The 22,077-nt window shown below is 45.9% G+C and overlaps 1 protein-coding gene across 1 annotated transcript in view; it reads left to right on the top strand.

Moving 5' to 3' along the window:
* Positions 1-22,077, top strand: part of NHSL1 (NHS like 1) — a gene marked incomplete at both ends in the record, with an annotated part of 176,687 nt that overhangs the window by 111,452 nt on the left and 43,158 nt on the right. Inside the window, one exon of the mRNA XM_084262276.1 lies at positions 17,760-17,912. Coding sequence (XP_084118402.1) covers positions 17,760-17,912 — 153 coding nt within the window. The remainder of the gene's footprint in view (positions 1-17,759; positions 17,913-22,077) is intronic.

Below are 22,077 nucleotides of genomic sequence, written 5' to 3'. Positions count from 1 at the left end.
TGTGTCATTTTGGTGATTTATAATACACCACTTACATTAGTAAGTGTATTGTTTGGCCTGTGATCTGCTGAAGCTTTTGTATGACTTTTCTGGGTCCCTAACAATAAACTTGTACATGTTTCAGACCCCAGTTGCTTCCTTTATGTTGAGTTTTACCCATGTCTGGTATGACCCTATGCATTTTACTTGTTTTTGAATTACAAACCACTGAAGTTTCAATATTTAATGAAATGGTGAATGGCAAGAATCAATTAACCTGCTTTCTGCCCTCAATTTTCCCAGGAGAACTGCTTGGGTTTTGCTGGTGGTGTCCCACCACAGTGCATGTGGGACACAACTCTGCTCAGCTGGCTCCCCTTCCTTTTTACTCATTCCCAGTCCCCAGAACCAAAAGAATGGGAGCATAATTAAGCCATCAGTTAAAAGTGTTATTTGTGGGACAGGTACTGTTTCTCTTTGAGATAGAGAGGCTGTGTGGCTTTTAAACTCTGTTAATGTTTATTTTAAGGAACAAAAGTGTTTAAGAGTGGAAGTGCTTTCTTGGACCAGGTCAAGTGATAACTGCAGAGCACAGCAGGGGATTCTTGGCTGAGCTTTATCTCTGTTGATAAAGGCCTCCCTTTGGGGTCCTCACCCAGCGTCATGAGAACTGTGCTTTGAGAGGTTTCGCAGTGCTGATGTCTTCCTGCGTTAGGGTTGTGTGAAAACATGACAGAATCAAACTATTGAACTATTGCGGTCTGGGGGAGCATCCTCTCTGAGGGGATCTCGATGGTCTGCAGCACTAATGCCCAGCATTCCTGCTCTCACCCTACAGCATCTCTGCTACAGAATATTCAGTAGCCAAAATATTTGTGGTGTGATGTAGCAGCATCGAGTGACCATGTTAGGATTTGTTTGGGTTGGGTTTTTTTAAGCTGTAGTGATTGTTCTGATGAAACTGTTAAATTAGTGATAGTGTGAAGTGGAAGTTCCGCATTAAGCGGCTCGGCTGCCTTGCAGCATCTGCAGTGCTGTTCCTCTGCTGTTCTTCACTGCCAGATTGACTGTAGATGGCCAACGTAGGATTGAAACCAGCCAGACTGCAGCAGTACACCCACTAACAGCCTGACTGCCTGAAGGAAACCCGGAATTATGGAGGTGGAGGGGCTGTCACTATCACATGTTCAGTTGTGATTACAGATAAACTCCAGTGGTGCTGAGTGGTTGGTAGTTGGTTTTCCTGCAGCTGAAATCCTCCTCTGACCAGCCTTGGCAGAAATGCAAAGGTTTGGGTTGGGTTGGGTTCAAGGGCCTGCTGAAATGGAGTCTGAGGCTGTTGGCTGTGACTGCTGCCATGGGGGGCTGCCACCTCCTCCAGGTTAGAGCATCACCTGCATCTTGTGCCACTTCGTATTTTATCAAATTTGGGAAGTTTAAAAATACGTGGTATGTTGCTGGTAACCTGGCTAAACTGTGGCATCATTCTGTGATGATAAAGTTTTGGTAAGGTTTATGGAGGTTTTTTCCTTTCTTTTACAGAAGTGGGAGCAAGCCAGCGGCACTATCGGGTTACTTTTAATGTTTGTTAAACAGTAGCTTCAGTTATTGGGATTTTTTTCTCAGTGTTTTGGTGCCTGCTAGCTCATGAAAGAATGCTTTCTTCTTTTTCATTCGTTACTCTTTCTAAAGACAACAGCTCTGCCTTATCTGTAAAGCTGAGACCTTTCTGTGGGATGTGTGTTTTGTAAGAAAATTGAAAGAATAACAACTAAATCTATTTATAAATGAATAGGATGTTCTGAACCAAGCTGAGTATTTTACTATTCCCTATTTGCAATGAATGACTTTTTTTTTCCCCACGTTTCTCTTCCCATAGCTATGAGATGTAAATTTCCCAATTAAACATGTTACAGGGAAAATAAAGCCGGAATCCTTGCAACTTGGGAGGATTCATCTTTTGCCTTCTCATTTGGCAGTGTGAAACAAAGAGTGAATCGCTTTCCATCTCTGCAAATCCCGGCTGTGCAAAGCACTGAGCAAGTCTTTGTGGCCTTTGGTGCCCTAAGTGACAGAAGGGCTCAGTCTATTGTGGTGAATGGCCGGGATGGCTACTTACAGAGCCTCACGCAAGTGGCTGGCCATTCTCACTCCCAGTTTTATCTGTTGCACCCAGCTCATACCATAACAGCTGACATACCGGATTGCATCACATAAAGCCCTGAACTGTTTTTTTTTGAAAAGGAAAAGTAACTTGAATGTAACTTTTATCATGCCTAAAAAAAAAGGGAATTTCCCCTCCCCCCCCCCCCCTTGGTGTTGTTAGCAAAGCCTTAGCAAATGACAGATGAGTTTTCTTGGAAGTTTTGTTCATTTGGCCAAAACAAGCCACCAAAACCTTGGAAAGGAAAAGGAATTAGTCCATTTGTATAAAATTACTTTACATCTTGGATAAATAACTCTTCTGGTGTTCATTTCATTTTTGGCTCATCTTGCTGCATGTTTTGTGCATGTGCTGTTAGAGAATAAGCCTTCTTGGCTGGGCATGTGGTGGCTCAGATTTTGGTCTCCTGTGCTGTTGCAGCAGGCTTCATAAGAGTCAGATGAGAGAGTGCTGCGGATGGAGGGAGGGATGAAGAAGAACTTGGAATACGCTGTGTAGGAAGAGATGAATGTCAGGATGTTGTGAAGCACTGGAAGAGCAGATCAGTAACATGAGCATGAAGGCCTTGCTGAGTTGCCCTGCCAAAAGAAAATTCCCTGCTAGCCTGGCTGCTCACTGCTAGGTGTGAAGTTCACACCTGCCTTTGCAAGAAGGTGCTGGTGGTGGAGATTTTGTATGAGAAGCTGTATGTGGCCCTCAGGAGCCCAAGGAGGAGGCGGGGACATCTTGGTATGGAGCTTATTAACATTGCTCAGGTGCGTCTGGAGGAGTCGGAAAACAGAGTTCAGAGACCGCTTTTGTGTAGTGTTTTCCATAGTCCAGGGAGCATCTGCTGTAATTAAGGAGGTGGAGTAATTTCAGTGCAAATCCACGTGTGGAACACATGAGACGGGAAAGCTGTGCTGGAGGGCCATGGGTAGGGGTAGACCGAATAGGCTCTTCAGTGCATAATTTGATTAGAACTCTTAGGCTTTATGGATGGTGGGTACAGTAGGTTTGCAGATCTTACCTGGAGTTGCTTCATCTGGTGCCCTGTAGTGGAGAGTTGGTTTTGAGTGCTGTAACCAAATTAGACTCAAATCAGGTTAAAGGTGAAACACGGTGAGGAGAATGTAACATTCCACAGAAAAGGCACAAATGTTTTCAGGGATGCCTTCATCAGCCTGGCTAATGGAGTCACACTGGCAATCAGAAATGGATTTTGGCGGCATTATCAAAATCCATTTTACTGTGCTGTGTTTCTTGCTCCCACCCTTCCTCTGACCAGCACTTTGAGATGAAATGATAAAAGGCAACTAGGTTTTATAGCTGCGGTGCATTTTCTTGTGCTGAAGGAGGAGAGAAGCAAATTCTCCCATTAGCAAGGCAGGTCATCACATCATCCCTTCTGGAGCCCATTTTCCAGGACTCTGCGGATCGGTGACTTCCACGTCACGTTGTGTCATGTTGTGTGGCAATCAGTGCATGCTGGGTTGTGGTGGTGGTGGACAGCTTCTGCAGTGTTTGGCAGTGTTTGCAGTGCTCCTGCAGCAGAAATCCTCCTGGTTACTTGTCTTTTCATGTTAACTGCTACTAAATGTGAAAATCATCAAAGGGTTACTTGTCACTCCCTTATTTTTCCCATGCCAGGTGCTGCTCCCACAGTGTCCTTTCCCTTGTATTTTATCTCACACTGTTGGAAAGCCAGAAGCTGCAGTAATGACCCCTGGGAAAGGTGTGATCCCTTGCAAATACTTTATCAAGTTCCATGCTTTGTCTGTGGCATGTGCTTGCCCCAGTTTGACTGTAGGTACCCTACAGAGATGCTGCTGCTGAGCCCATGGTAACACTGTGATAAAAACAGTATATTGCCATTTACACAGTGGGTATGGTGACCTCTACAGTGTTCTCAGAGTATGGGCTGTGCAGTGTACTGCTGGTAAAGGGATGGTCAGAAAAGGGCAGACAGCCTACACAGGGGACATGGGCCTGCACTGGGGGACCCTGCGCAGGCGAAGAGGCCTGGCTTCTGGATGGCAGCCCCTGTGGGAAGACCTGGGGGGACCAGGCTGGCAGAGCATTGCTGCCACCCGCTGCAGAACCTCTGCCTGCTGGGGTGTGCAGGTTGTATAGTTTGCTGGTGCTGTGGAGAGGGAGTTCTGCTGCTGATCTCAGCTCTGAAAGTGCTCAAGACTGCCCCTGAAACCACTTGTCCTCCATATGGCTCCCACATAGGTCAAACTAATACCTTTTAAAGGAAATGGTATTAAAAGTCTGATAGATTACAACAGATTTTTATGTCTCTGTTGTTTCCCTGCCCTAATCCAATGACAAAACACTGAAAAACATGCATGCTGCTTGATCCTCAAGATTCTCAGACCTCTGCTTGGACACAGTTACATATCAGCTCTGTTTTTGTCCCCTGTCCGGAGCCACTCCCTCTGTACTACAGGCTGTGATACTCTGGGTAAAAGCATACTCAGTCTCTGAAATACATCCCTTCTCTCCTTAACTCTCAGTGGGCTTGTGCAAACGTCTGGAGGCAAAGCAAACCTGTGCTTTGCTGGCATTGCAGCTGGCAGCATCTAAATCTGGTTTATTGATACCTTGTAGTGTTAATAAAGAAAAAGGCATGTTTAAAATAATCCCAAATGCCAATAGGCTTAGTGACATTTAAGCATGAGCGATGCTGTCAGTTCATCTGCAAACAAAAGCAGTACATCTTAATTTGTCTAATTAGGCTGTAACATGCAGACCAGCTGCTGCTGTGAACAAAAGCAGTTGATCGCACCGTTTTATTAATTGCATATTAATTGCCACATTCATGTTAACCATATGGGAGAGAGCGGAATGGAGTGAAGGCTACTTAGCGGTGGAAAGGAGAAAATGAACTGTCAGTGGTATCTTCAGAGGACAGATCTCAGAATGATGGGGTGTCTAGAGCCTGCTGATGTGATCTGATTTTTTTTTTTTAGAAGGAATTTGTATTTTTTTCCCTGTGCTAAATTACTGTATTTAAAAGCCAGAGGGATTTGTGTAGAAAGGATTGTGCCTTACATGGTGACTGCGTGTTTGCAAGAACTGCTGTGCAAGTTGGTACTGAATTTGTTTGGTAATTTGCAGCAGGCAGCCTCGCTGGCACGTGGCCATCCGCCTTTGTCTGCCTGCTGTGCCGATGGATGCGCCCGCGCTGCCTGGGATCGCTTCTCACTGGAGCAAGGCTGGAAGAGCCAAAAGGAATACAAACCTTCCTGATTTTCACACACTGTGCAATTTTGCTGCAAGTCTGTGGTCTTTTTAGATAACAGTGGTAAGTCTTGAGCAGAACTGGGCTTCTTGGAGTGAAAAACAAGACCCTTGACATAGGTGGGCTAGCTGGTGTGAGATACCTACAGCGGAAAGCGAATGGTAGCGGACTTCGGCCTCTGCATGTATGTGGCATGAGATTACCTGGCGGGATGTTGAGTGCTGCTCTTCCCGACTGCCAGACTTCAGAGAGCTGCCCTTGACGGCTGCTTTCTTCTCATGCTGGGCAAAGGCAGCAGCCGCTCTCAGTGGATGCACCGTACTTCTGTCGGGCAGTGGGTGTAGGTGAGGAGCCTACCCACGCAGGGACTTCTCTCCCATCATCTCAGACTGACATTATCATGGTCTGTAGAGCAGCTACGGCAGCGGCACTGCAGGGTGGCTGTCTCTGCCTCTGGCAAAGCCTGGACCGCAGGCGGCCACCCGCGGCAAGGACAAATGGTACAGTACCATACATGCAAAGGCAGCTTACCAAAACGAGGCGAAAACCCCACCTTGAATGTATTTCCTCTCTCCTCCACACCTCTTTAGGAAGGTGAACAAAGCTCGGTTCTGTAATTTTTAAGCTGACGAAGGGGCAGCAGGTTTGGTGGGAGGAAGACCCAAGGGCAGCTCACTGCTTTTGTAGAAAGGAAGTGATGAGTTAATTGCAGATCAAATAGAAGTATGTCTTAATTACACAAATGGGAGTGCAGGGCTGGGCATGGCATATGCAGTGATTTAGAGAACTCAAACTTGTCAGTCAATTAAATCTGCCCACTTGAGTTTTCTGAAGTATTTCAACATTAAAGGCTTAGTCCTACCTTATTGCCAACAGATGGCATTTTGCTTGCATTTCCTAAATGGCTCAGAAGAGCTGGGATTGGGAGAGATTAGTTATTTAAAAAAAAAAAAGAAAGAAAGAAAAAGGGGAGGGGGTGGCACAGCCTTTGTTTTAATTAATGTATTGTGCAAAAATCCCCCAGCCCAAACAAGATGTTTCAGGTTGTGTTGGAAAGCACAAAAGGAGACACAGGGATTGCACAACTAAGAAACTGCCAATAAGCAGTTGAAAAGTAGCTTGGATCTAATCTAGTCTAGGAGTATGTGGTGCAGAACAAACAGTAGCAGTGACATTGTTATGCCGAAGCAGAAATTGGGGCAGAGAGGTTGTTTTTCTTGGGGTGTTTACATCAGAAAAATGCTTTAAGTGGCTCACCACAATTACATCTCGACTGGCACCATAATACGCTGCGGTGGGATCCGGATTATGAGGATGATGCGTGATTGGAAAGACACAGCTTGAATTTTGGATGGCAGGGGGTGCCTGCCATTACAGCGGTTACAGAAGCAGCGCCTGACTTGCGAACTGACCGCTTCTGACCTGAAGTCATTGGAAGAGAATAAATACAAAACCCCATGATGCCACTACTCTGGTCGCAGCAGAAGGGTACTTAATCAGCCTCCCCACATCTTCTGTGTGCAGGCAGGCAGGCTGGGGTCTGACTATTACTAATTTAAAGGCTGAATTCCCCAAAGCAAAGCTCATTGTGGCTATTAGGCTGCAGCCCCTGGCTTTTGGATAGAAACTGCTTTTCTGAATGCTGACAAACGTCTAGGTTAGCAGTGAGGGCTTGTCCCCATCAGCTGAGCACAAACTGGTGTCGCCTGGAGACTAAGCTTCTGGTGAAGAGGGAAAAGCTTGTGTAAATACGGTGGTTGAAAGGCAAATTAGCCAGGTCTGATGCCTTTTCTGTGGGAGTGCTCTGCTACCCGCTCTGTGGCCATGAACTGCGCGCTCCGAAGATCTCATCCTGAAAGTCTCATCCCCCATTAGTCTGAACTCCGATTTAAGCCACAATGACTCTGGCACAACTTTTCCTCCCCTAATTTAGTGCTCTTATTTGTCTGTCTGCTGTCCTTATGAAGTCGTAACATGAAAAGGGCTGCAGAGCATGTTTGTCATTGCCCAGAAGCATCGACAGAGGTTTACAAAACCATTTCATTGCAGTTTCATGATCAGAGAGCTAATTAAACTTGTAGCTTGGTAGCATCTCCAAAGAAGGTTTGACACCCCTCCCAACCAAATGATCCCTCATGGTTCTGCTCAGCATCAACTCCTAATTGTCTTGGCCATCCCTGTGTTTGTCAAACATTTGCCACAAACATGATGGCACGGCTAGACCAGGCACAGTGGGCTGCTGTTTGGCAGGTGCAAGCAGGTCCCCAAGCAGATGGTGGTACCAATGTTAGGTTAAATAATTAATAGCATCAGAGAAAAAGACACTTTTATATCCAGTAACTGAGGTGAGTGTAAGATTTTTCTTGTGTGTGATGTTAGGTTGTCCTGTTAGGTTTAATTAGTCTGAAGAGAAAGAGGATGCTAATAGCCCTGACATTAAAATACATATTTTCAAGTTTACATGAACACAGTGTTTTGACTTCTTCATTCCTGGAGTAGGGTGCATGGTCTGTACCCATTATTAGACATTGTGGGATGTGTCAGATACTTTTCATGGCTGTAGTTTCAATCTTTTTCTTTAAATCAGCCGTGGTTTAAATACAAAAATGTAAATTGACTTTCGGTATGCATGAGTTTAGACGATTCCTGGCATGGCCCTCTGTTAGACGACCCTTCTGTCTAACTCGGGTGGACTGGGATTGAGGTTTGTTTCCTGCAGCACTGCAGCATCATTAAAGGGACACCAAAGCCTAGAACTGGTTGCATTGTTATCCAGAATGACGGGGAAGTGGCTTTTTGTGCACACTATGTACTGCAGAATAATTTTGCGAAGATACAGCTGTGGCTTTATCAATTGGCTTTCCTGAGGGTGTAAACTTTATTGACCTTGACTGTGATCTGCCATGTCCCCCTTGACATTCAAATCAGATCTTCTGATCCAAGGGTCAGCCCTGCCCTGGAGCTGGCTTGAAGCTTCCTACCTGACTCTTCTAGACTATTTTTAAATCAGGCTTCTGGTCTCTTCTCAGTAACTTGTGACATAAAATGCTGTCCCATTCTGATTTTGTAATAGCACAAACTGTTGTAATTAACAGTCCTCTGGACAAATCCGTAACCCGAAATTGAATTTGGATCATTGTATATAGTTCAAAAATGCAGCCACTGGGACACATGGTAATTTTATCAACTATCTTGAGATAGCAGGGTTGTCTCCTTATTAGGTGACTGTTGTATGGACTTGATGCCTGACTTCAGTTTGGAGAAGATTGTTTTTCAAGGGCAGATTGTGCCATTTTTTGATTGGAACATACTCAGATTTTCAGATTTTGTCAAACATCTTAGGACTTCAGGGACAATGCCAAGTGTCACAACTGTTGAAATAAGTTTAGAACCTTAGGTTTTACTTACTGTTTTACTCTAGTGCTATAATCTTTTCAGGGGAAATTTTTGAAAGTTACTAAGAAACAAACCTTTTTTTTTCAAGTTGCTGTGTGAGATAGGGAGCGAGCCCTTGGTGCTTAGTTTTGGCATGAGCAATTATATGATCATGGTATTTTCCAAGGAGCTCCTTTTTTTTCTTTTTTTTTTTTTTTCATTTCTGGGTTGCAAAGTTCTTGGAAACTCAAGGATGCACTTTTAAGTATGTAATTTTAAGACAGGATATCTCCCAGCTTAAATGTGACCTACACAGAGTTTCTTAAGAGTCAGCAAAAAGCAGAAAAAAATGAAGAATTTGACAATCCCTTAAACAGGGATAATCCCTATATAAATAAAAGTATCCCAAAGAGCAGTGGTGGGTGGGGAGAGGGAGATAGGCTACAAGAATTCATTCTATGACCTTTAAATAAGTGAAGTGGATGGGGAGCGTGTCCTCTTCAGGACACCCGCAAGGAGAATGCAGACTGGGATTAGTTGAAGATGTCTGTTGGTTATTTGTGTGGATCCACAAGTGCACAGATGCCGAAGATGGAATTACAGGCTGAACAGGGAGACTGTGTGGGACCAAAGTTCAGAAACAGTGTTCTTGCAGTCTGATTTTGTTGGGTCCTTCGGGATGAATCAGTGAGGAGACTGAGGCAAATATCTCCCTGGTATTTCTTCCATCACTAAATCAGAAAAGCATCTCCTCTGTGGTGCATTATCAGGGTAAATAAGAGTCAAGATTTTGCACAGACAGACTTATTTGTTCGGACATATTTTTCGATTTGCTCTCAAGGATAGGGTGTAGCATGGGAGCACTGAGGTGGATTTGGAATTTTTAACGAGAATATTTCCTGGTGGAATTTTAAAAGGATCATCCTTAGGAGAGAGAAAAGTACCCCCGTGGGAGCGGATGTTGCCTTAGCCGGGGTGCAGGAATGGCCAAAGGAGAAAAGGATTGTGCCCTGCAGTTTAAAGCAAAACCAGGAAACAAAATTGCACATTGAGGGAATGTTTTCTGTTTGCCTGCCTGCAGTTCCAGTGTGTGGGGAGATGCTCTAACCAAAAGAAACTGCTGCTTTGTCTGCAGGCAGCCCTGCCCAAATGCTCCCTCTTCTCTCTGGTGATGTGTTTGCATGATAGAGGATCCTGTGGAAAGATGTTTTGAATTGTCAAAGGAATGAATTAGCTTTATTGTGCTGTGACCTAAATAGGATCATCAGATCAATCAGTCTGCTGCTTTCCTGCCCTCTCCGGCTTAGGTTGTGCTGTTTCTCCTTCTCATCTTCCCCCTGCCCCCGCCGGGCAGCCCCTTTCCCAGAGGCTGCAGCCGAAATCCCTGAGGAGGACGAATAAAGGAGGGCGCTGCCGGGGTACCCTCTTTAAAGCAGTACCTGCTCCCTAATTGCGGGCGCCCGGCTCCCCTCCCAGTTCGCTGGGGCACGGGTCCTTCCGAGCCTTCGGTTGCCGTGGCTTTGGTATAAAATACTTCTCCTCCTTTGTTCCCTCTCCCCCGTGCATTCTCCTCCTCCTCCTCCTCCTGATCCCAGGTTTAATGAATTGTGATTTCCCAGTAGCCGGGGAAGTATCGCGCTTCACCGAGGCGGAGGGTGCCTTGAAAGAGGCCATTGTGAGCGGGCCGGGCTGGAGACAGGAGGGCAGCTGAATGCGGTGCCGCCTGGGACGGGCTGCCTTTGTGGAGGGAGCACTTTTGTTCTCCTGAAAGATGCCGGGACAGGGACAGCCGGGTCTGGCTCTGGATGGACGGACGTCTGGAGGGAGAAACCCCTTCTGACCATAAATTACTGACTCCTGTGGCCTGGGGGGGGGGGGGGGGGGGGAATGGCTTCGACTCTAGCAGGCGTTTGATGGCACAGGTGAAGGTGGTCAGAACAGACATAAACCCGGGGCACAAGTTTTGGAAGCACTTGAGACATTGGGCATTTCTTACCTTAGGCGCTTGATGTTTCTCAGTGACAGAAGTCTCACCTTTGAAGTAAATGCACAGCTGTCAAGGCTGGGTGGTGTTGGACTGAGCCAGGGAAGAGCTTTGGGACCTTCAGGAGGGGTTCATAACCCTCCTCAGGTTTTCACGCTTGTTTGAGTGCCTCTGTAGAGCCTGGGGAGGGGTGCTCAGGGTTCAGTCCCATGGCTGCTCCCCTCCAGACACTGCTCAGAGAGGGCAGACATGGGTGGCATGGAGCAATGCCATCCTACATGGAGCCGTCCTCACAGACACGCTGTGAACAACTGCCCTCCAGCAGCTTCTTCCCTGCACGTCCCCATGACGCTGGAGGGACGGCGCAGTGGAAACTTACTTCGAGCGAGTGACTGACGTGTCCCTAAAAAGCGAAGGCATCGATTTAATTGCTCTGAGTAGGTCTGCTGGCCAACGTTTCTACTTTCCCTTTTGCTTTTCAACAGAGACACACTGGAAGAGCTCTCACGGTGCCCAGCTCAGTTGCTTGAGTTTACTTTTTCCTTCCCCTTCAGATGTCATCAATGCTATCCAGTTGTTTCATGGAGGCTTTTTGCCATTGCCTGAGTAAAGTCGCTATGGATTACAGCTTAAAGTTTGGGTGTTGAGATGATGGTGCACGTTAGTAGTTGGATGTGTCGTTCCTTTCATGAACGTGATACATGTGTTGAGTTCACCTCTCCTTCATGAAAATTAGTGGTAAAATTGGTCTTGATTGGTGGGAGCGAGCAGGAATGGGTCCCTTTAACTATTCTTGTGTTTTATTTGTATTTTTATAACTTAGTATTTCCTAAATTTCATACTGCACGAGTGCATAGACTGATGAGCGTCAGTAGCAAGGAGAACAGTTGATTCTCAGCGATTCCTTAGTGTCCCTGACAGACAGCTGCCACAACCCAAAGATGTCCCTTTTCAACATTTGCCTTTTTATATTTGCCTTCTTCACTGGATCGGGTGCACCAGTGCTAGGTTCAGACTATTGGGTTGTATATGGGGGCCAGACAGGAGAGCCCCCTCCCCCCCAGGGCATGGCTTGAAATATTTCTGTGGAAGCTGAGTATTTCCAGACTGTTTCACAGATGCTGATGTTTTACATGTCCTTGAATGCAGAGGGGTGGGTGTCCCAGATGGCTGCCGCAGAGCGGGTCAGCTGGAAAGCCCCTCTAAAGAGGGGAGAGAGCAGGGAGAGGAATGAAGGAATGGCTGCAGCCTTGCAGGCACGCCCCCCACAAGCAGCCACTCGTGTTCACTTCTCTGTTGGGGGTGTGGGGCCTCTAGTAGAAGTTAAAATCAGTTTAACCACTCAGGGATTGAAAACTGTTATAGCACGAACTAAAAAATGACACAGGTTTGCTAATGAGCGTGTGACTCGTGGTTTTAAACGTGCTGTTTAGCACTGCCTCTTGCTCCTCTCATCTTCTTTGAGCCTTTCTCTGACTTCTTAGTTAGGAAGGAGTTTCTTCTAGGCCGAACTTTGTAACCTAAATTAACAGTCCCGCCCGATATGAAGCGAGAATTAGCATTTGCTGGAGATCTGCTCTGTATTTTCTGTATTCCTTGCGGTAGTATCCTTGTGTGGTGGCGAGTGAGTGTGTGATCCCTGCTTGTAAGGATGCAGGAAATGAGGTGGTGGGTTAATATTAACTTGCCCTAGGTGAAGTCGGAGGTGTGCCACAGAGCAAGGTCTGCCCAGTCTGCTACCTGTCTGAATCATTTGCTTTTAAAAGTAGATAACACAGTGTGTGTGTGTGTGTGTGTGTGTGTGTGTGTGTGTGTGTGTGTGTGTGTGTGCGCACTTACTGGTCATGCTGGGTTTGTCCAGTTTTAAAAAACTTTCAATTTTTTTTCTATCAAGGCAATTTTAGGTGGGGTTTTTGTCGTTTTTCAGTGGTGGGTTTTTTTTGTGGTTTTGTCTGCGGGATGGGTGATGTGTAAGGCTGAGGTCCTTTATATGTTGCCTAGTGACTACAATATACATGTCTCAAACTGCCCCATCTTTTCCTACTCTTCTCGAGGCTGAGCGGCAGGCTGCGGATGAGCACTCTTGGTGCTGTCAGCTCCCTTAGAAGCCCATTTGCGCTGACAGTTTCTTGTGACAGGAAAAGCATTACAGAAAAGCTGGGTTGAGCCAACATGATGAATTTAATGGAAGCCAGTGGGCTTGTCTCAAGTAAGGGAGAGTTTTTGGCTGCTTTTGAGCTAGCACAGATTCTTGAGAGATGCAGACACAAATAGCAGGCTTGTATTTCCTTTGGGGTGTATTTCCTTGGGGTGTATTTCCGTTGATAGCCGGGTTTTATGTTTGACTGCTTTATCAGCATGACCCGAGGGAAGGTGGAAGCAAAGAGATTGAGAATGAAAGGCAAGCATCTCTCTCAAGTACTGTTTTTTACTGGGTTTGAATAGGTGTCTTCATGCTGGAGGGCAGGGCCTGAGGACAGTTATCAAGTACTTGTACTTGGGCATGAGAAACGCTTCGGGGTGTGTTGAGGATCCAGTAACAAAGAGCAACACTAGACATGGGACACTTTACAGCCCAGGGGGAAACAGGGTTGGTTCCCTAAAGTCCAAAGTACCCAAGATCACACTGATACCAAATGAAAAAGGAACAAAGTCTTACTTGCCAGGGCTTTCGAGTCTCTCGAGGTTCCATTTGGTTGCCTTTGGAACAATCTGTCTCTCTTCCAGTAGCCCAGTCTCCCTCACATGCTGGCTTGAAACCGTGGCGTTCCCCTGTGCAAATGCACGGTAGCTCTCCTTCCCACGCAGAGGCACCTCCTACATTCTAAAAAAGGTGACCACCACGTTAAAGAAGGAGTTGCCACCTTCTGGGCTTGCTCTCTGGTGGCAGCACTGCTGGAGTTAGAAGTGGAGCCATTCTGCACTTGCCTTCCAAGTGTGTCCAGCAGGCGTGCATTTAACATCATTTTAATGATGTGTGGGTGACAGCAAATTCCTAGCGGGGCTGTTATTGTGCCCAACACTAAATAGCTATCTTGTTAATAGAGGGTCTTTTTTTGGTTTAAGGTGCGGGATGGAAATCAGTGCAAAAGCAGAGGTGCCTCTCCCACCATTGCAGCTGTGGCACCCTGGTCCTCTGTCCCTTTGGCAGAGGTGAGCCAGTCAAAATGTCTGGAGAGACCCGCTGCCAGTGGCAGCTTTGGTGTTAAACCGCTGTTGTAATTGTTAAATCTCGGAGTTTGGAGAACACGGATAAAACGCTGATAACCACGTGTTCAGACCCCGATTTGCTTCGGGTCTGCCCTGCGCGGTGCTGAGCCTCAGCCATCCGGTGAAACTTGGAGTGAAGTTGCCGCGGAGCATCTGCTTTTCCCGTGCTGTGCTCCAGAGCCCGGGTCAGTCTGAGCCCCCCGCTGCTGGCATTTTTCTTTTTCTTGAGGAAAAAATCCTTTTCATTGTTAACCAGAGGGGGTTTCCTAGGCTTGCTTTGTGAGGGAGGGCTTGCTTCTTGAGCCTGAACATTGTGCGAAGGCCATGCCCTGCTGAGCGCATTGATTTGGTGCTTAGGGTTTTCCCTTTAATTTCGGCAGAGCTGCAGTTCGCTCCTAGGAAGCATGGCTCTGGACCTTTGTGCAGATATAGTTTTATATATATATATATATGTATATATAATGAGCATCTCAGAAAGCTGGGCTGTTTCATCTCTGTGCACAAGTTTCATTTGATGAATAACAGGTTCTCTATTAGCCAGAAATAACTCGATTTTGTTTTCCATGTATCTGGTCTGAGATGACGCTAATAAGAACAAATTACTGAATGAAATTCAATATGTAAAATTAGCGGGCTGATGGCCCAGGCAATGGCAATCACTACGGGGGGAGCGGTGGCTCTGGAAGGGCTGGGGAAATGCAGAGCGGACCGCATGTTGCAGCCAACTAAAACGCAGCCCGTGGGTCTTTAATGAGTGGGAGCGAGAGGGGGGGGGGGAAAGAAGGGGGGGGGGGAGGTGGAGGAAGGGGGACGGCTGGGAGCGGTGGGAAAGCAGGGCATCCTGATTTGCACGAAAATGCAGCTCTCATTTGCAACTAGAAGGAGGCTGCGGGGCAGCGGCCGGGGGTGGCTGTCTGCGGGGCGCGGGGGCTGCCAGCCCAGCCCAGCCCGCCGGCGGGCACCGGGGCGTGCAAAGGGCAGGGGAAGGTGCCGGCATCGCCCTTTGCTCCGGCGGCACAGACGGCTGTCGCGACGGCGGGGAGAGGCGGAGAAAAACCACCTGCAAGCTCCGGCTTTCGGGGGTAGCCGAGCTCGAGAGGGCAAGGATGAGCAGAGCCGAGCGCTGAGTGCACGGGCAGCGGGAAAGCCGGTTGCGGGTCCCTCTGCAAACGGGAATAACGATTAACTTCCTTTTTTTCTTGTTTGTTTGGTTTTTTTCCCCCCCTCCTCCTTCTGTTTTGCATGCCGAAACTGACCATTTTCAGCCCACGAGGTTACAAGTGAGGAGGAGACGTTGGGGCTTGTAAATAGTTTCGCGTATGGGGAAGGCTTAGGTAGATCTGAAGTTGTGATTTCAGGGCAGGAAGACGGAGGGGAGAAGCCGGGAGAAGAGAAACTTGGTGTGCGGAGTCTTTTTTTACAGTCTGGCTGTGGAAAACAGTCACCTTCCTCCTGCTCCTCCTTTGTATGGGATTTAAACTCCAGGACCGGAGTTCAGCACCTTCAAAATGGTAGTTTTCATCAACATGAAGCTCAAATCTCTCATGAAACTTTTCAAGAGAAAGAGTAAGTAGCCGTGCGTGCTCGCTGCCCTTTCGGGAGGCGGCCGAGCCCCCCCCAGGGAAGTGCCCTTACCCCTCCGGCTTCGCCTCTGCTTTCCCGACGCCTCGTGTTAACTTTATCCCCCTCTCGCCTCCGCTGAGTACTTGGTAATGTTTTGGGGTACCGTGTGGCCTTTGAAGTCCTTTGTGGGGGTGGTTTTGGAGGAGCCCGGCTCCTCGGAGCGAAGCAGGTCGGTGGCAAGGCAGAGTGCGGAGGGGCGCAGGCTGCGTGCTGAGCACCGTCCCGGCGCCTGTCCCACTCTGGCCTCCGCCTGGGCACTGCCGGCAGCAGCCACGGGCTTCTTGTAGCTGCCAGGCTCGGTCAGAGCCACGTTGTGATTTACTTCAGGGGTTCTTGAAAGATGCTCTAGTTTCAGTATGGCTTCTAAAATCGCGATTCTTCACGTCATTCACGAAGTCAGATCGAGCCAGAGAGAAGTTTCCAAATGTGCACAGCATTACTGTTGACTAGTTTTGGTGGTGATGGCTCTGATGAGCAGCCTAATTTAATTTTGGTGTGGTGGCACTACAGCCAGACAGTGGGCTGGAGCCTGGTGTTTCCCCCAAGCCTTACTCCCCACCTGCCATGGGGATGGCGAGGGGTGCTTTTCAGACAACTCACTGACTATATTTATTGCTTTTTTTCTGTAATACTGGGGCGACTGATGCTGTAACGAGGTAGGTGGTGACTTGTCAGTTTGTTGTGATTTAGGTTCGACCTCGAGTTAGCAAGGACGGGAAAGGCTGACACAGACTGAATGTGTATCTGCCTTGTTGCAGCCAGTGTACCTGCTAGAGGGGAGGGGATGAAGGACAAAGCTACCTCAAAGGTCTTTACCAAGGGAAAGTGACCAAGGGAAAGTATTCTAAAACCTTTTTCCGAGGGCTGTTGCTAACTAAAAACAAAGTGAGGAAAGGTAGTTAAAAACCTCCCTGCCCCAAGCCCTTTCAGGACAGAAGCATTAGGCTGTGGGCAGGTTTTTGAAGGGAGAGGCATAGCTTATTCTCTTCCAACAACTATGGATTATTTCTTTCTGAAATGATCCTGGCAGGTGCACAGTGGTGCTAGGGAAAGACTTGCCTTTTCAGATGACGGGTTTTGCTTCTCAGTTTATCCTCTTCCTTTGCTACTGTGCTCGCCGTCCACCAAACTTCCCAAAGAGATGTCACAGGGAGCAGAAGAGTAAAGGGGAGATGCAGGGCTGGTGGCGAGGCCAGGGCAGCAGGTGCTTGGGAGGCAGCACGGTGCTACTGGCTTTTTCTGCTTTGGAGGCCTAAAAACAAGGATGTGCAGCGTGCTGGATGAAGGGTGCCTGAGGGATCATAAAGTGTGACCCCCAACTGCCCTTTTGCTGTTATTACAGGGTAAAGGGATAAGGGATAAGGCCATTCAACTGTAGAAGTTTTTATTGATGATAAACTTTAAACAAAAGGTAATGGCCGTCTCTAGAGAAGCATAGATGATAAATGGATCTGAACATTATGTGCTTTGGCTGATTCATTACTGGACTGTCTGTTAGGGAACTTTGAACTTGAGCAATGTCAGTATTTTGTTTTCAGCTGGCTGAGAAGGGGTGGCCAGGGCAATTCCTCTTCGCTGCTGTTGTGCTCTGAGCAGTATTTGCCTAGGGAGTGGCTGTTGTCCCAGTCTGCTTTCCACTCGTGGCAATGGGAAGTAATTAATTTGTTAGCTGCACTGGAAATTTTGTTCCTGGTTGGAGTAGGCTTGAGGTCAGTGAAGGTTGTTTCCTGATACAAATGAACCTGTCGTAATCTCTCATGGTGACTGTCATATTCCCAGGGTCACCCTTGAGCAAGGGAAAGCTTATCCTGCAAGGCACAGCGCCTGGAGGTGTTCCAGACTGGGAAACTGGTCCTGTGTGTGGGGAAGCTGCTGATGTTTGTGGAGCCTGAGAGGTGGGGCAGGGGGAGGGGAGGAAACGGAATTGCAAATTCATAGTAAATAAAACAGCAAATATAAACAGGGGAAGAGAGAAAGGTGTTTCCTGCATAGCACAGGAGAAAAAATTTAGAACTAGAAATGAGAGGAGGGATTCTACTGGTCACGGAAGTGAGGTTCTAGAGGGCGTTTTGACGGGAATACAGTGGCAAACCATCTTTTTTGTTTTAAGGTAATGTGTGACAAACTTAGGTGTGGGGTTTCATGATACCACTATCTACAACAGCATTTGATTTTCTTCTTATTCTCTCTCTCTGCAGCTGTTTCCAATTTAGATGAAGAAAGCAGATGGACTGTACACTACACTGCTCCATGGCACCAGCAGGAAAATGTGTTCCTGCCCTCCTCAAGACCTCCTTGTGTGGAGGACCTGCACCGACAAGCCAAGCTGAACCTCAAGTCAGTGCTGAGAGGTAAGATGCTGCTGCTACTGTGTCCTAAAGAAACGGTTGGTTTTGCCAGTCTTTGCAAACGTATCCAAATTGCAGGCTTTGGAAGCAGCTTAGTTGAACACGTTAGGAACATTGAGATGGGATTGCCTGCTTGAATGTAGAGATAGGTGGAAAATGCTTTTGCTACCAAGAGACAAGGAAATGTGTTACCTGGCAAAGCACTCAAGAATGGCACAAGGGAAAGCTTGGTGTCTTTTGGCCATTTCCACGTAGTCTTTGGAGTGTTTCCAAAATGGTAACGTTCAGTTTCAGTAAGTCCTTGTGTAATGTGTAAGAACCACATCAGAGGTGTTTCATTCTGTGATCCCTTTTGCTGTTGTACAGTGTTGTTTCTGGGGATGTGGTTGGTTGTGAGAGGTCAGAAAAGGCATTGAGGGCGGAGAAGGCATGTGAGGGACAGGTCTCTTTCAGTAGTGAAAGTGCTTTCTTGCAGAAGGATGCAGTGGGTTTGTTTTCTTTTATTTTAAGGACCAATTTTTACCCTTAGTACCTTCATTGAGGATTTACCCCTGCCATCTGGCGTGAAAAGCATTGGGTTGTGTTAGTGAAGCCATAAGGACAGAGGCAGGTAGCCAGTGGAGAATGCTGCAGAACATCTGTCCTGGGGCCAGAAATAAAGTTTAAAATTACAGCTTAATGACCGTGTTCTGGAAATGGTTAACCTAGATTTTTCTTTACATTGGCTATTTAACAAAGGGGGTTATGACTCATTTCAAGTCCCTTTTTGTTTGATCAGGAACTGCAGGTACTTGATACCTTGCAGAGCTAACCTGATTTTAAAAAACCCCGTATTTTTTGTTTAACGTGACGTTTCGGCTTTTTATCTTGAAGAGAGAAGTGTTTGGCTGCCATATTTTATTTCTCTTGCCATTTCTCCAGTTAATTGATTTTCACCATCTCTTACTAGATGCCTTTTTGTTATCATTTAATAGGAGAGTCTTGACAGCCTGTGTTATTAGCTCACACATGGCTCAGCAGATAGCCTATGTGTCCTCTATACTTATTATTGGATTAATGCATTTGTGCAGCACTTTAGCCTTGGAATGTTTACTGTTCCCTTGCAGGCACACTTACCAGTTCTTTACAAAAGAAAAATATTTGCCTGCTTTAGATTTAAAAAAATTACTGTTTGTGGTTAGCTTTTTATAAACTTTAACTACTCATTCTTATATTGTTCTGTTCTCTGTTTGGGACTGTGAGCAAAGAAAATGGCACAGACTGAAATGCTGCTCTGGCTTTCTTGTGTTTTGTCAGAAATATTATTTCATCTTCTATTATGGTAAGCTTATATCAAATGTATTTGTGTGAAACTGAGTGATAGATTGTTTCCCCCAGCTTACATGTATGAAGTTACTATGGTCTGCTGGGATTTTTCTCTAGAGCTGCTGCTCTTTATAAAACAAAAGCTATTTAGCACTAGTGCAACTTAGCACTTAGGCATTTGTGTTAAACTGGCTTGTGCACACAATGTAGGACTCCTTGGTTATGAAGTGAATTTCAGTTTCATGCTTTCATGGTAGTAACTGAGAGAGAAGAAATTGTGATGCCTTCACCAGACCTCACACTGCTGACGTAGTCAGCAAAATTCTTCAGTTGGTTTGTTTGTTTATTTACCTTAAACTCTTTCCATAGGCCACGTATATTCCCCAAAGGCAGTTTTAAAATAAGGCTTTGCTGTAGTCTGTAGCTCTCCTGAGTAGCTACAGCAGGAATTTTACACCATTTTCAGTAATTTAGTTCCCACCTGAAGGAGCTCGGAGTAGTAAGTGTGTCATGGACTAAAGTTTCATCAGTTTAGTCTGCCACTGTTTCAGCCATCACCATGAAGTCAGTAAAGTCAGGAAGACACTGATCCTTCTGATAACATTTGGAGGGTTGGATTAAAGGTTGGGTAACTGGAGCTGAGTTTTGTTCAGTGTAGAAATTGTGATGTGATTGTGACAGTTGCTGAATCGCTTTTCCACCTGCTGCTTTTTGTAAAGACAGATTTTTCCCCAAACTTCTTCATGGATAGAAAGCAAATTGTCTAGAGCTATGTGATCATAGCATAGGAAACCTTGAGGAAAAATAACTTAATGAGAAAGGCCAATGGGCTGTTACGGAGACCTGTAACTCTGCATTTCTTGGCCTCAGGATGAAGCTTACATTTTGACATCTTTTTGCTGCTTTAAACACATCGGTTGAGGTGAAACATGGGGCAGTAGAACAGGTGTATGTGAGCTATTGTGCTGCTACCTCGGCAGGGAATGAATGATGTTGGATAGCAAAATGTACCACACTCTGTGGTGATGAACCCCCGTGTTCTCCAGAGGCACGAGCACAAACTTGAAAGGAGTAGAACAAAAATAATTCTTTTTGGTGATAAGTCAGAAATGAAGTAGTGAGCGTGCACATCAAGAGAGATGCTTAAGTTTGCTGAGAGGGGAAACTTCCTCTCGATAAGGATACTGAAGCACTGAAGTAAATTTCTGGGGCTACGAAATCTTTGGAGGTTCATAAGAATAGGTGAGAGAAAGACCACTTGGAAATTGTTTGTGTATATTTGATCCTACCTTTAGAGGAGGCAGTGAGGGAAGAGAGAACCTTGGGTGGACCCATCTAACCTGAGGCCTAAACTAGTATCTGTAGTTTAGACCATTAAAACACACTTATCTGAAAGTTCTCCAGTCCTGTTCTTGTTCAGCTTAGGAGATCTGATGCTGCAGGTACAAAGCAAGTGGATTGCAGGGTGTTATTACTACATTAGTCGAGCACAACACTGATTTACACCACCTGGAAAGAGTGTATAAAATCTTCCAAAATAATTCAAGCAAGGTGTTTCTTTCTATTGAGGTGTTCTCATCCATCCAGTACTAACCAGATAAAATCCTGACTAGCTTTTAAGACACTGCAAAGTCAAACCTATTTATTCTGGTACAATTTTAACAGCTCAGCAAATTTCGACAGCATGGGTCTAGCTAAAAACCTAGTGAAATAGATAGGAAGCTGTCTGGTGTCTATAATAAACTTCTAAGCACCACTTGAGGAGCAGACAAGTATTATTGCTGCTTATTCTCAAATTGGCTTAAGAATAAAAAGATATTAAAATGTATGACACCCAACCTGCCTTCAGATAAATCATGTGTTCTTCATGGTGATCTCTGCATGCCCCGTGTGTCTTTGCAAGAAGCAGCGTTGTGTTTAGAGGATAAGATGTTTCCTTCTTTTTTGTATGGTTGAGTATTTTCCTTTATATATTATATATTAAGATGTCCACTGCTTATCGTGCTGTGGAAGTTGATGCAGCATGTGATAGGAGATGTTGCACAGGGAGATTTTTTTAGACTTTTGTACCTATGAACTAGAGCTTTATCCTTTTGAAATCAAGGGAAAATACTGTGCTTTGTCTTTACTTAAGTATAAATAGTAAGATCTTGCATTCAAAGCCATTCAGAGCTGCAGTAAAGCTCTTTGTCCTTCTTCAGATGTGCAGGTGCTCAGGTACCACCTGAAGTTTTAAAAAATTTATTTCAGTAATCTGAATTAGAAAATAAAGCAGTTGGAAGCGGGAAAACTTGTGATGCACAGTGTATCTGTTCTCGAGAACTGAAGTGAATTTATGTAGCTTACCTTAAAGTCTAAAGTTGTCATTGACTGAAATCAGTGGCATGAACCTGTTTAAGGCTGTGCTACTACATTTTAAATGAAAACTCAGTTGGTTTAATCTGGTGGCTAAAGCAGAAGAGCAAATTCAGCTGTACTTCTTGATCATGGATGGTGCCATTGCAATATGATTTAAACTTTTACAAAATGATTCCGTTCTTTGGTTGGGCTGGTAGATCCCATTATTTTAAGTGTTTTGTTTGTAGTGGATAAAACACGTTCTCTCTGTTGGGAAGCAGGCAGGGCCTTCTCAGTGGAGCAGATGGGGTGACGTATTGGATGTCAAACATTTACCATCCAGGGTACTGCTTTCTCTGCTCTTGGGGCCAAGCTGCTATGACTGGCCTTTCCTGAGAGCTGGTCTTAAGTGGCCCCTTCCTCATGTTTCCATGGTCACCATATATTTTCCAGCATACAAATGCTCAGATGGAAACAAGACCCTTGGAGTCTTGTGTGACTCTGTGTGCTGTGTCAGTGTTTCTTC

Source organism: Gallinula chloropus (genome assembly GCF_964237585.1).
Source record: "Gallinula chloropus genome assembly, chromosome: 3".
NCBI classification, from domain to species: domain Eukaryota; kingdom Metazoa; phylum Chordata; class Aves; order Gruiformes; family Rallidae; genus Gallinula; species Gallinula chloropus.
The sequence above is the reverse complement of the archived record's forward strand: the minus strand, read 5'-3'. Positions and strand labels throughout refer to the sequence as shown.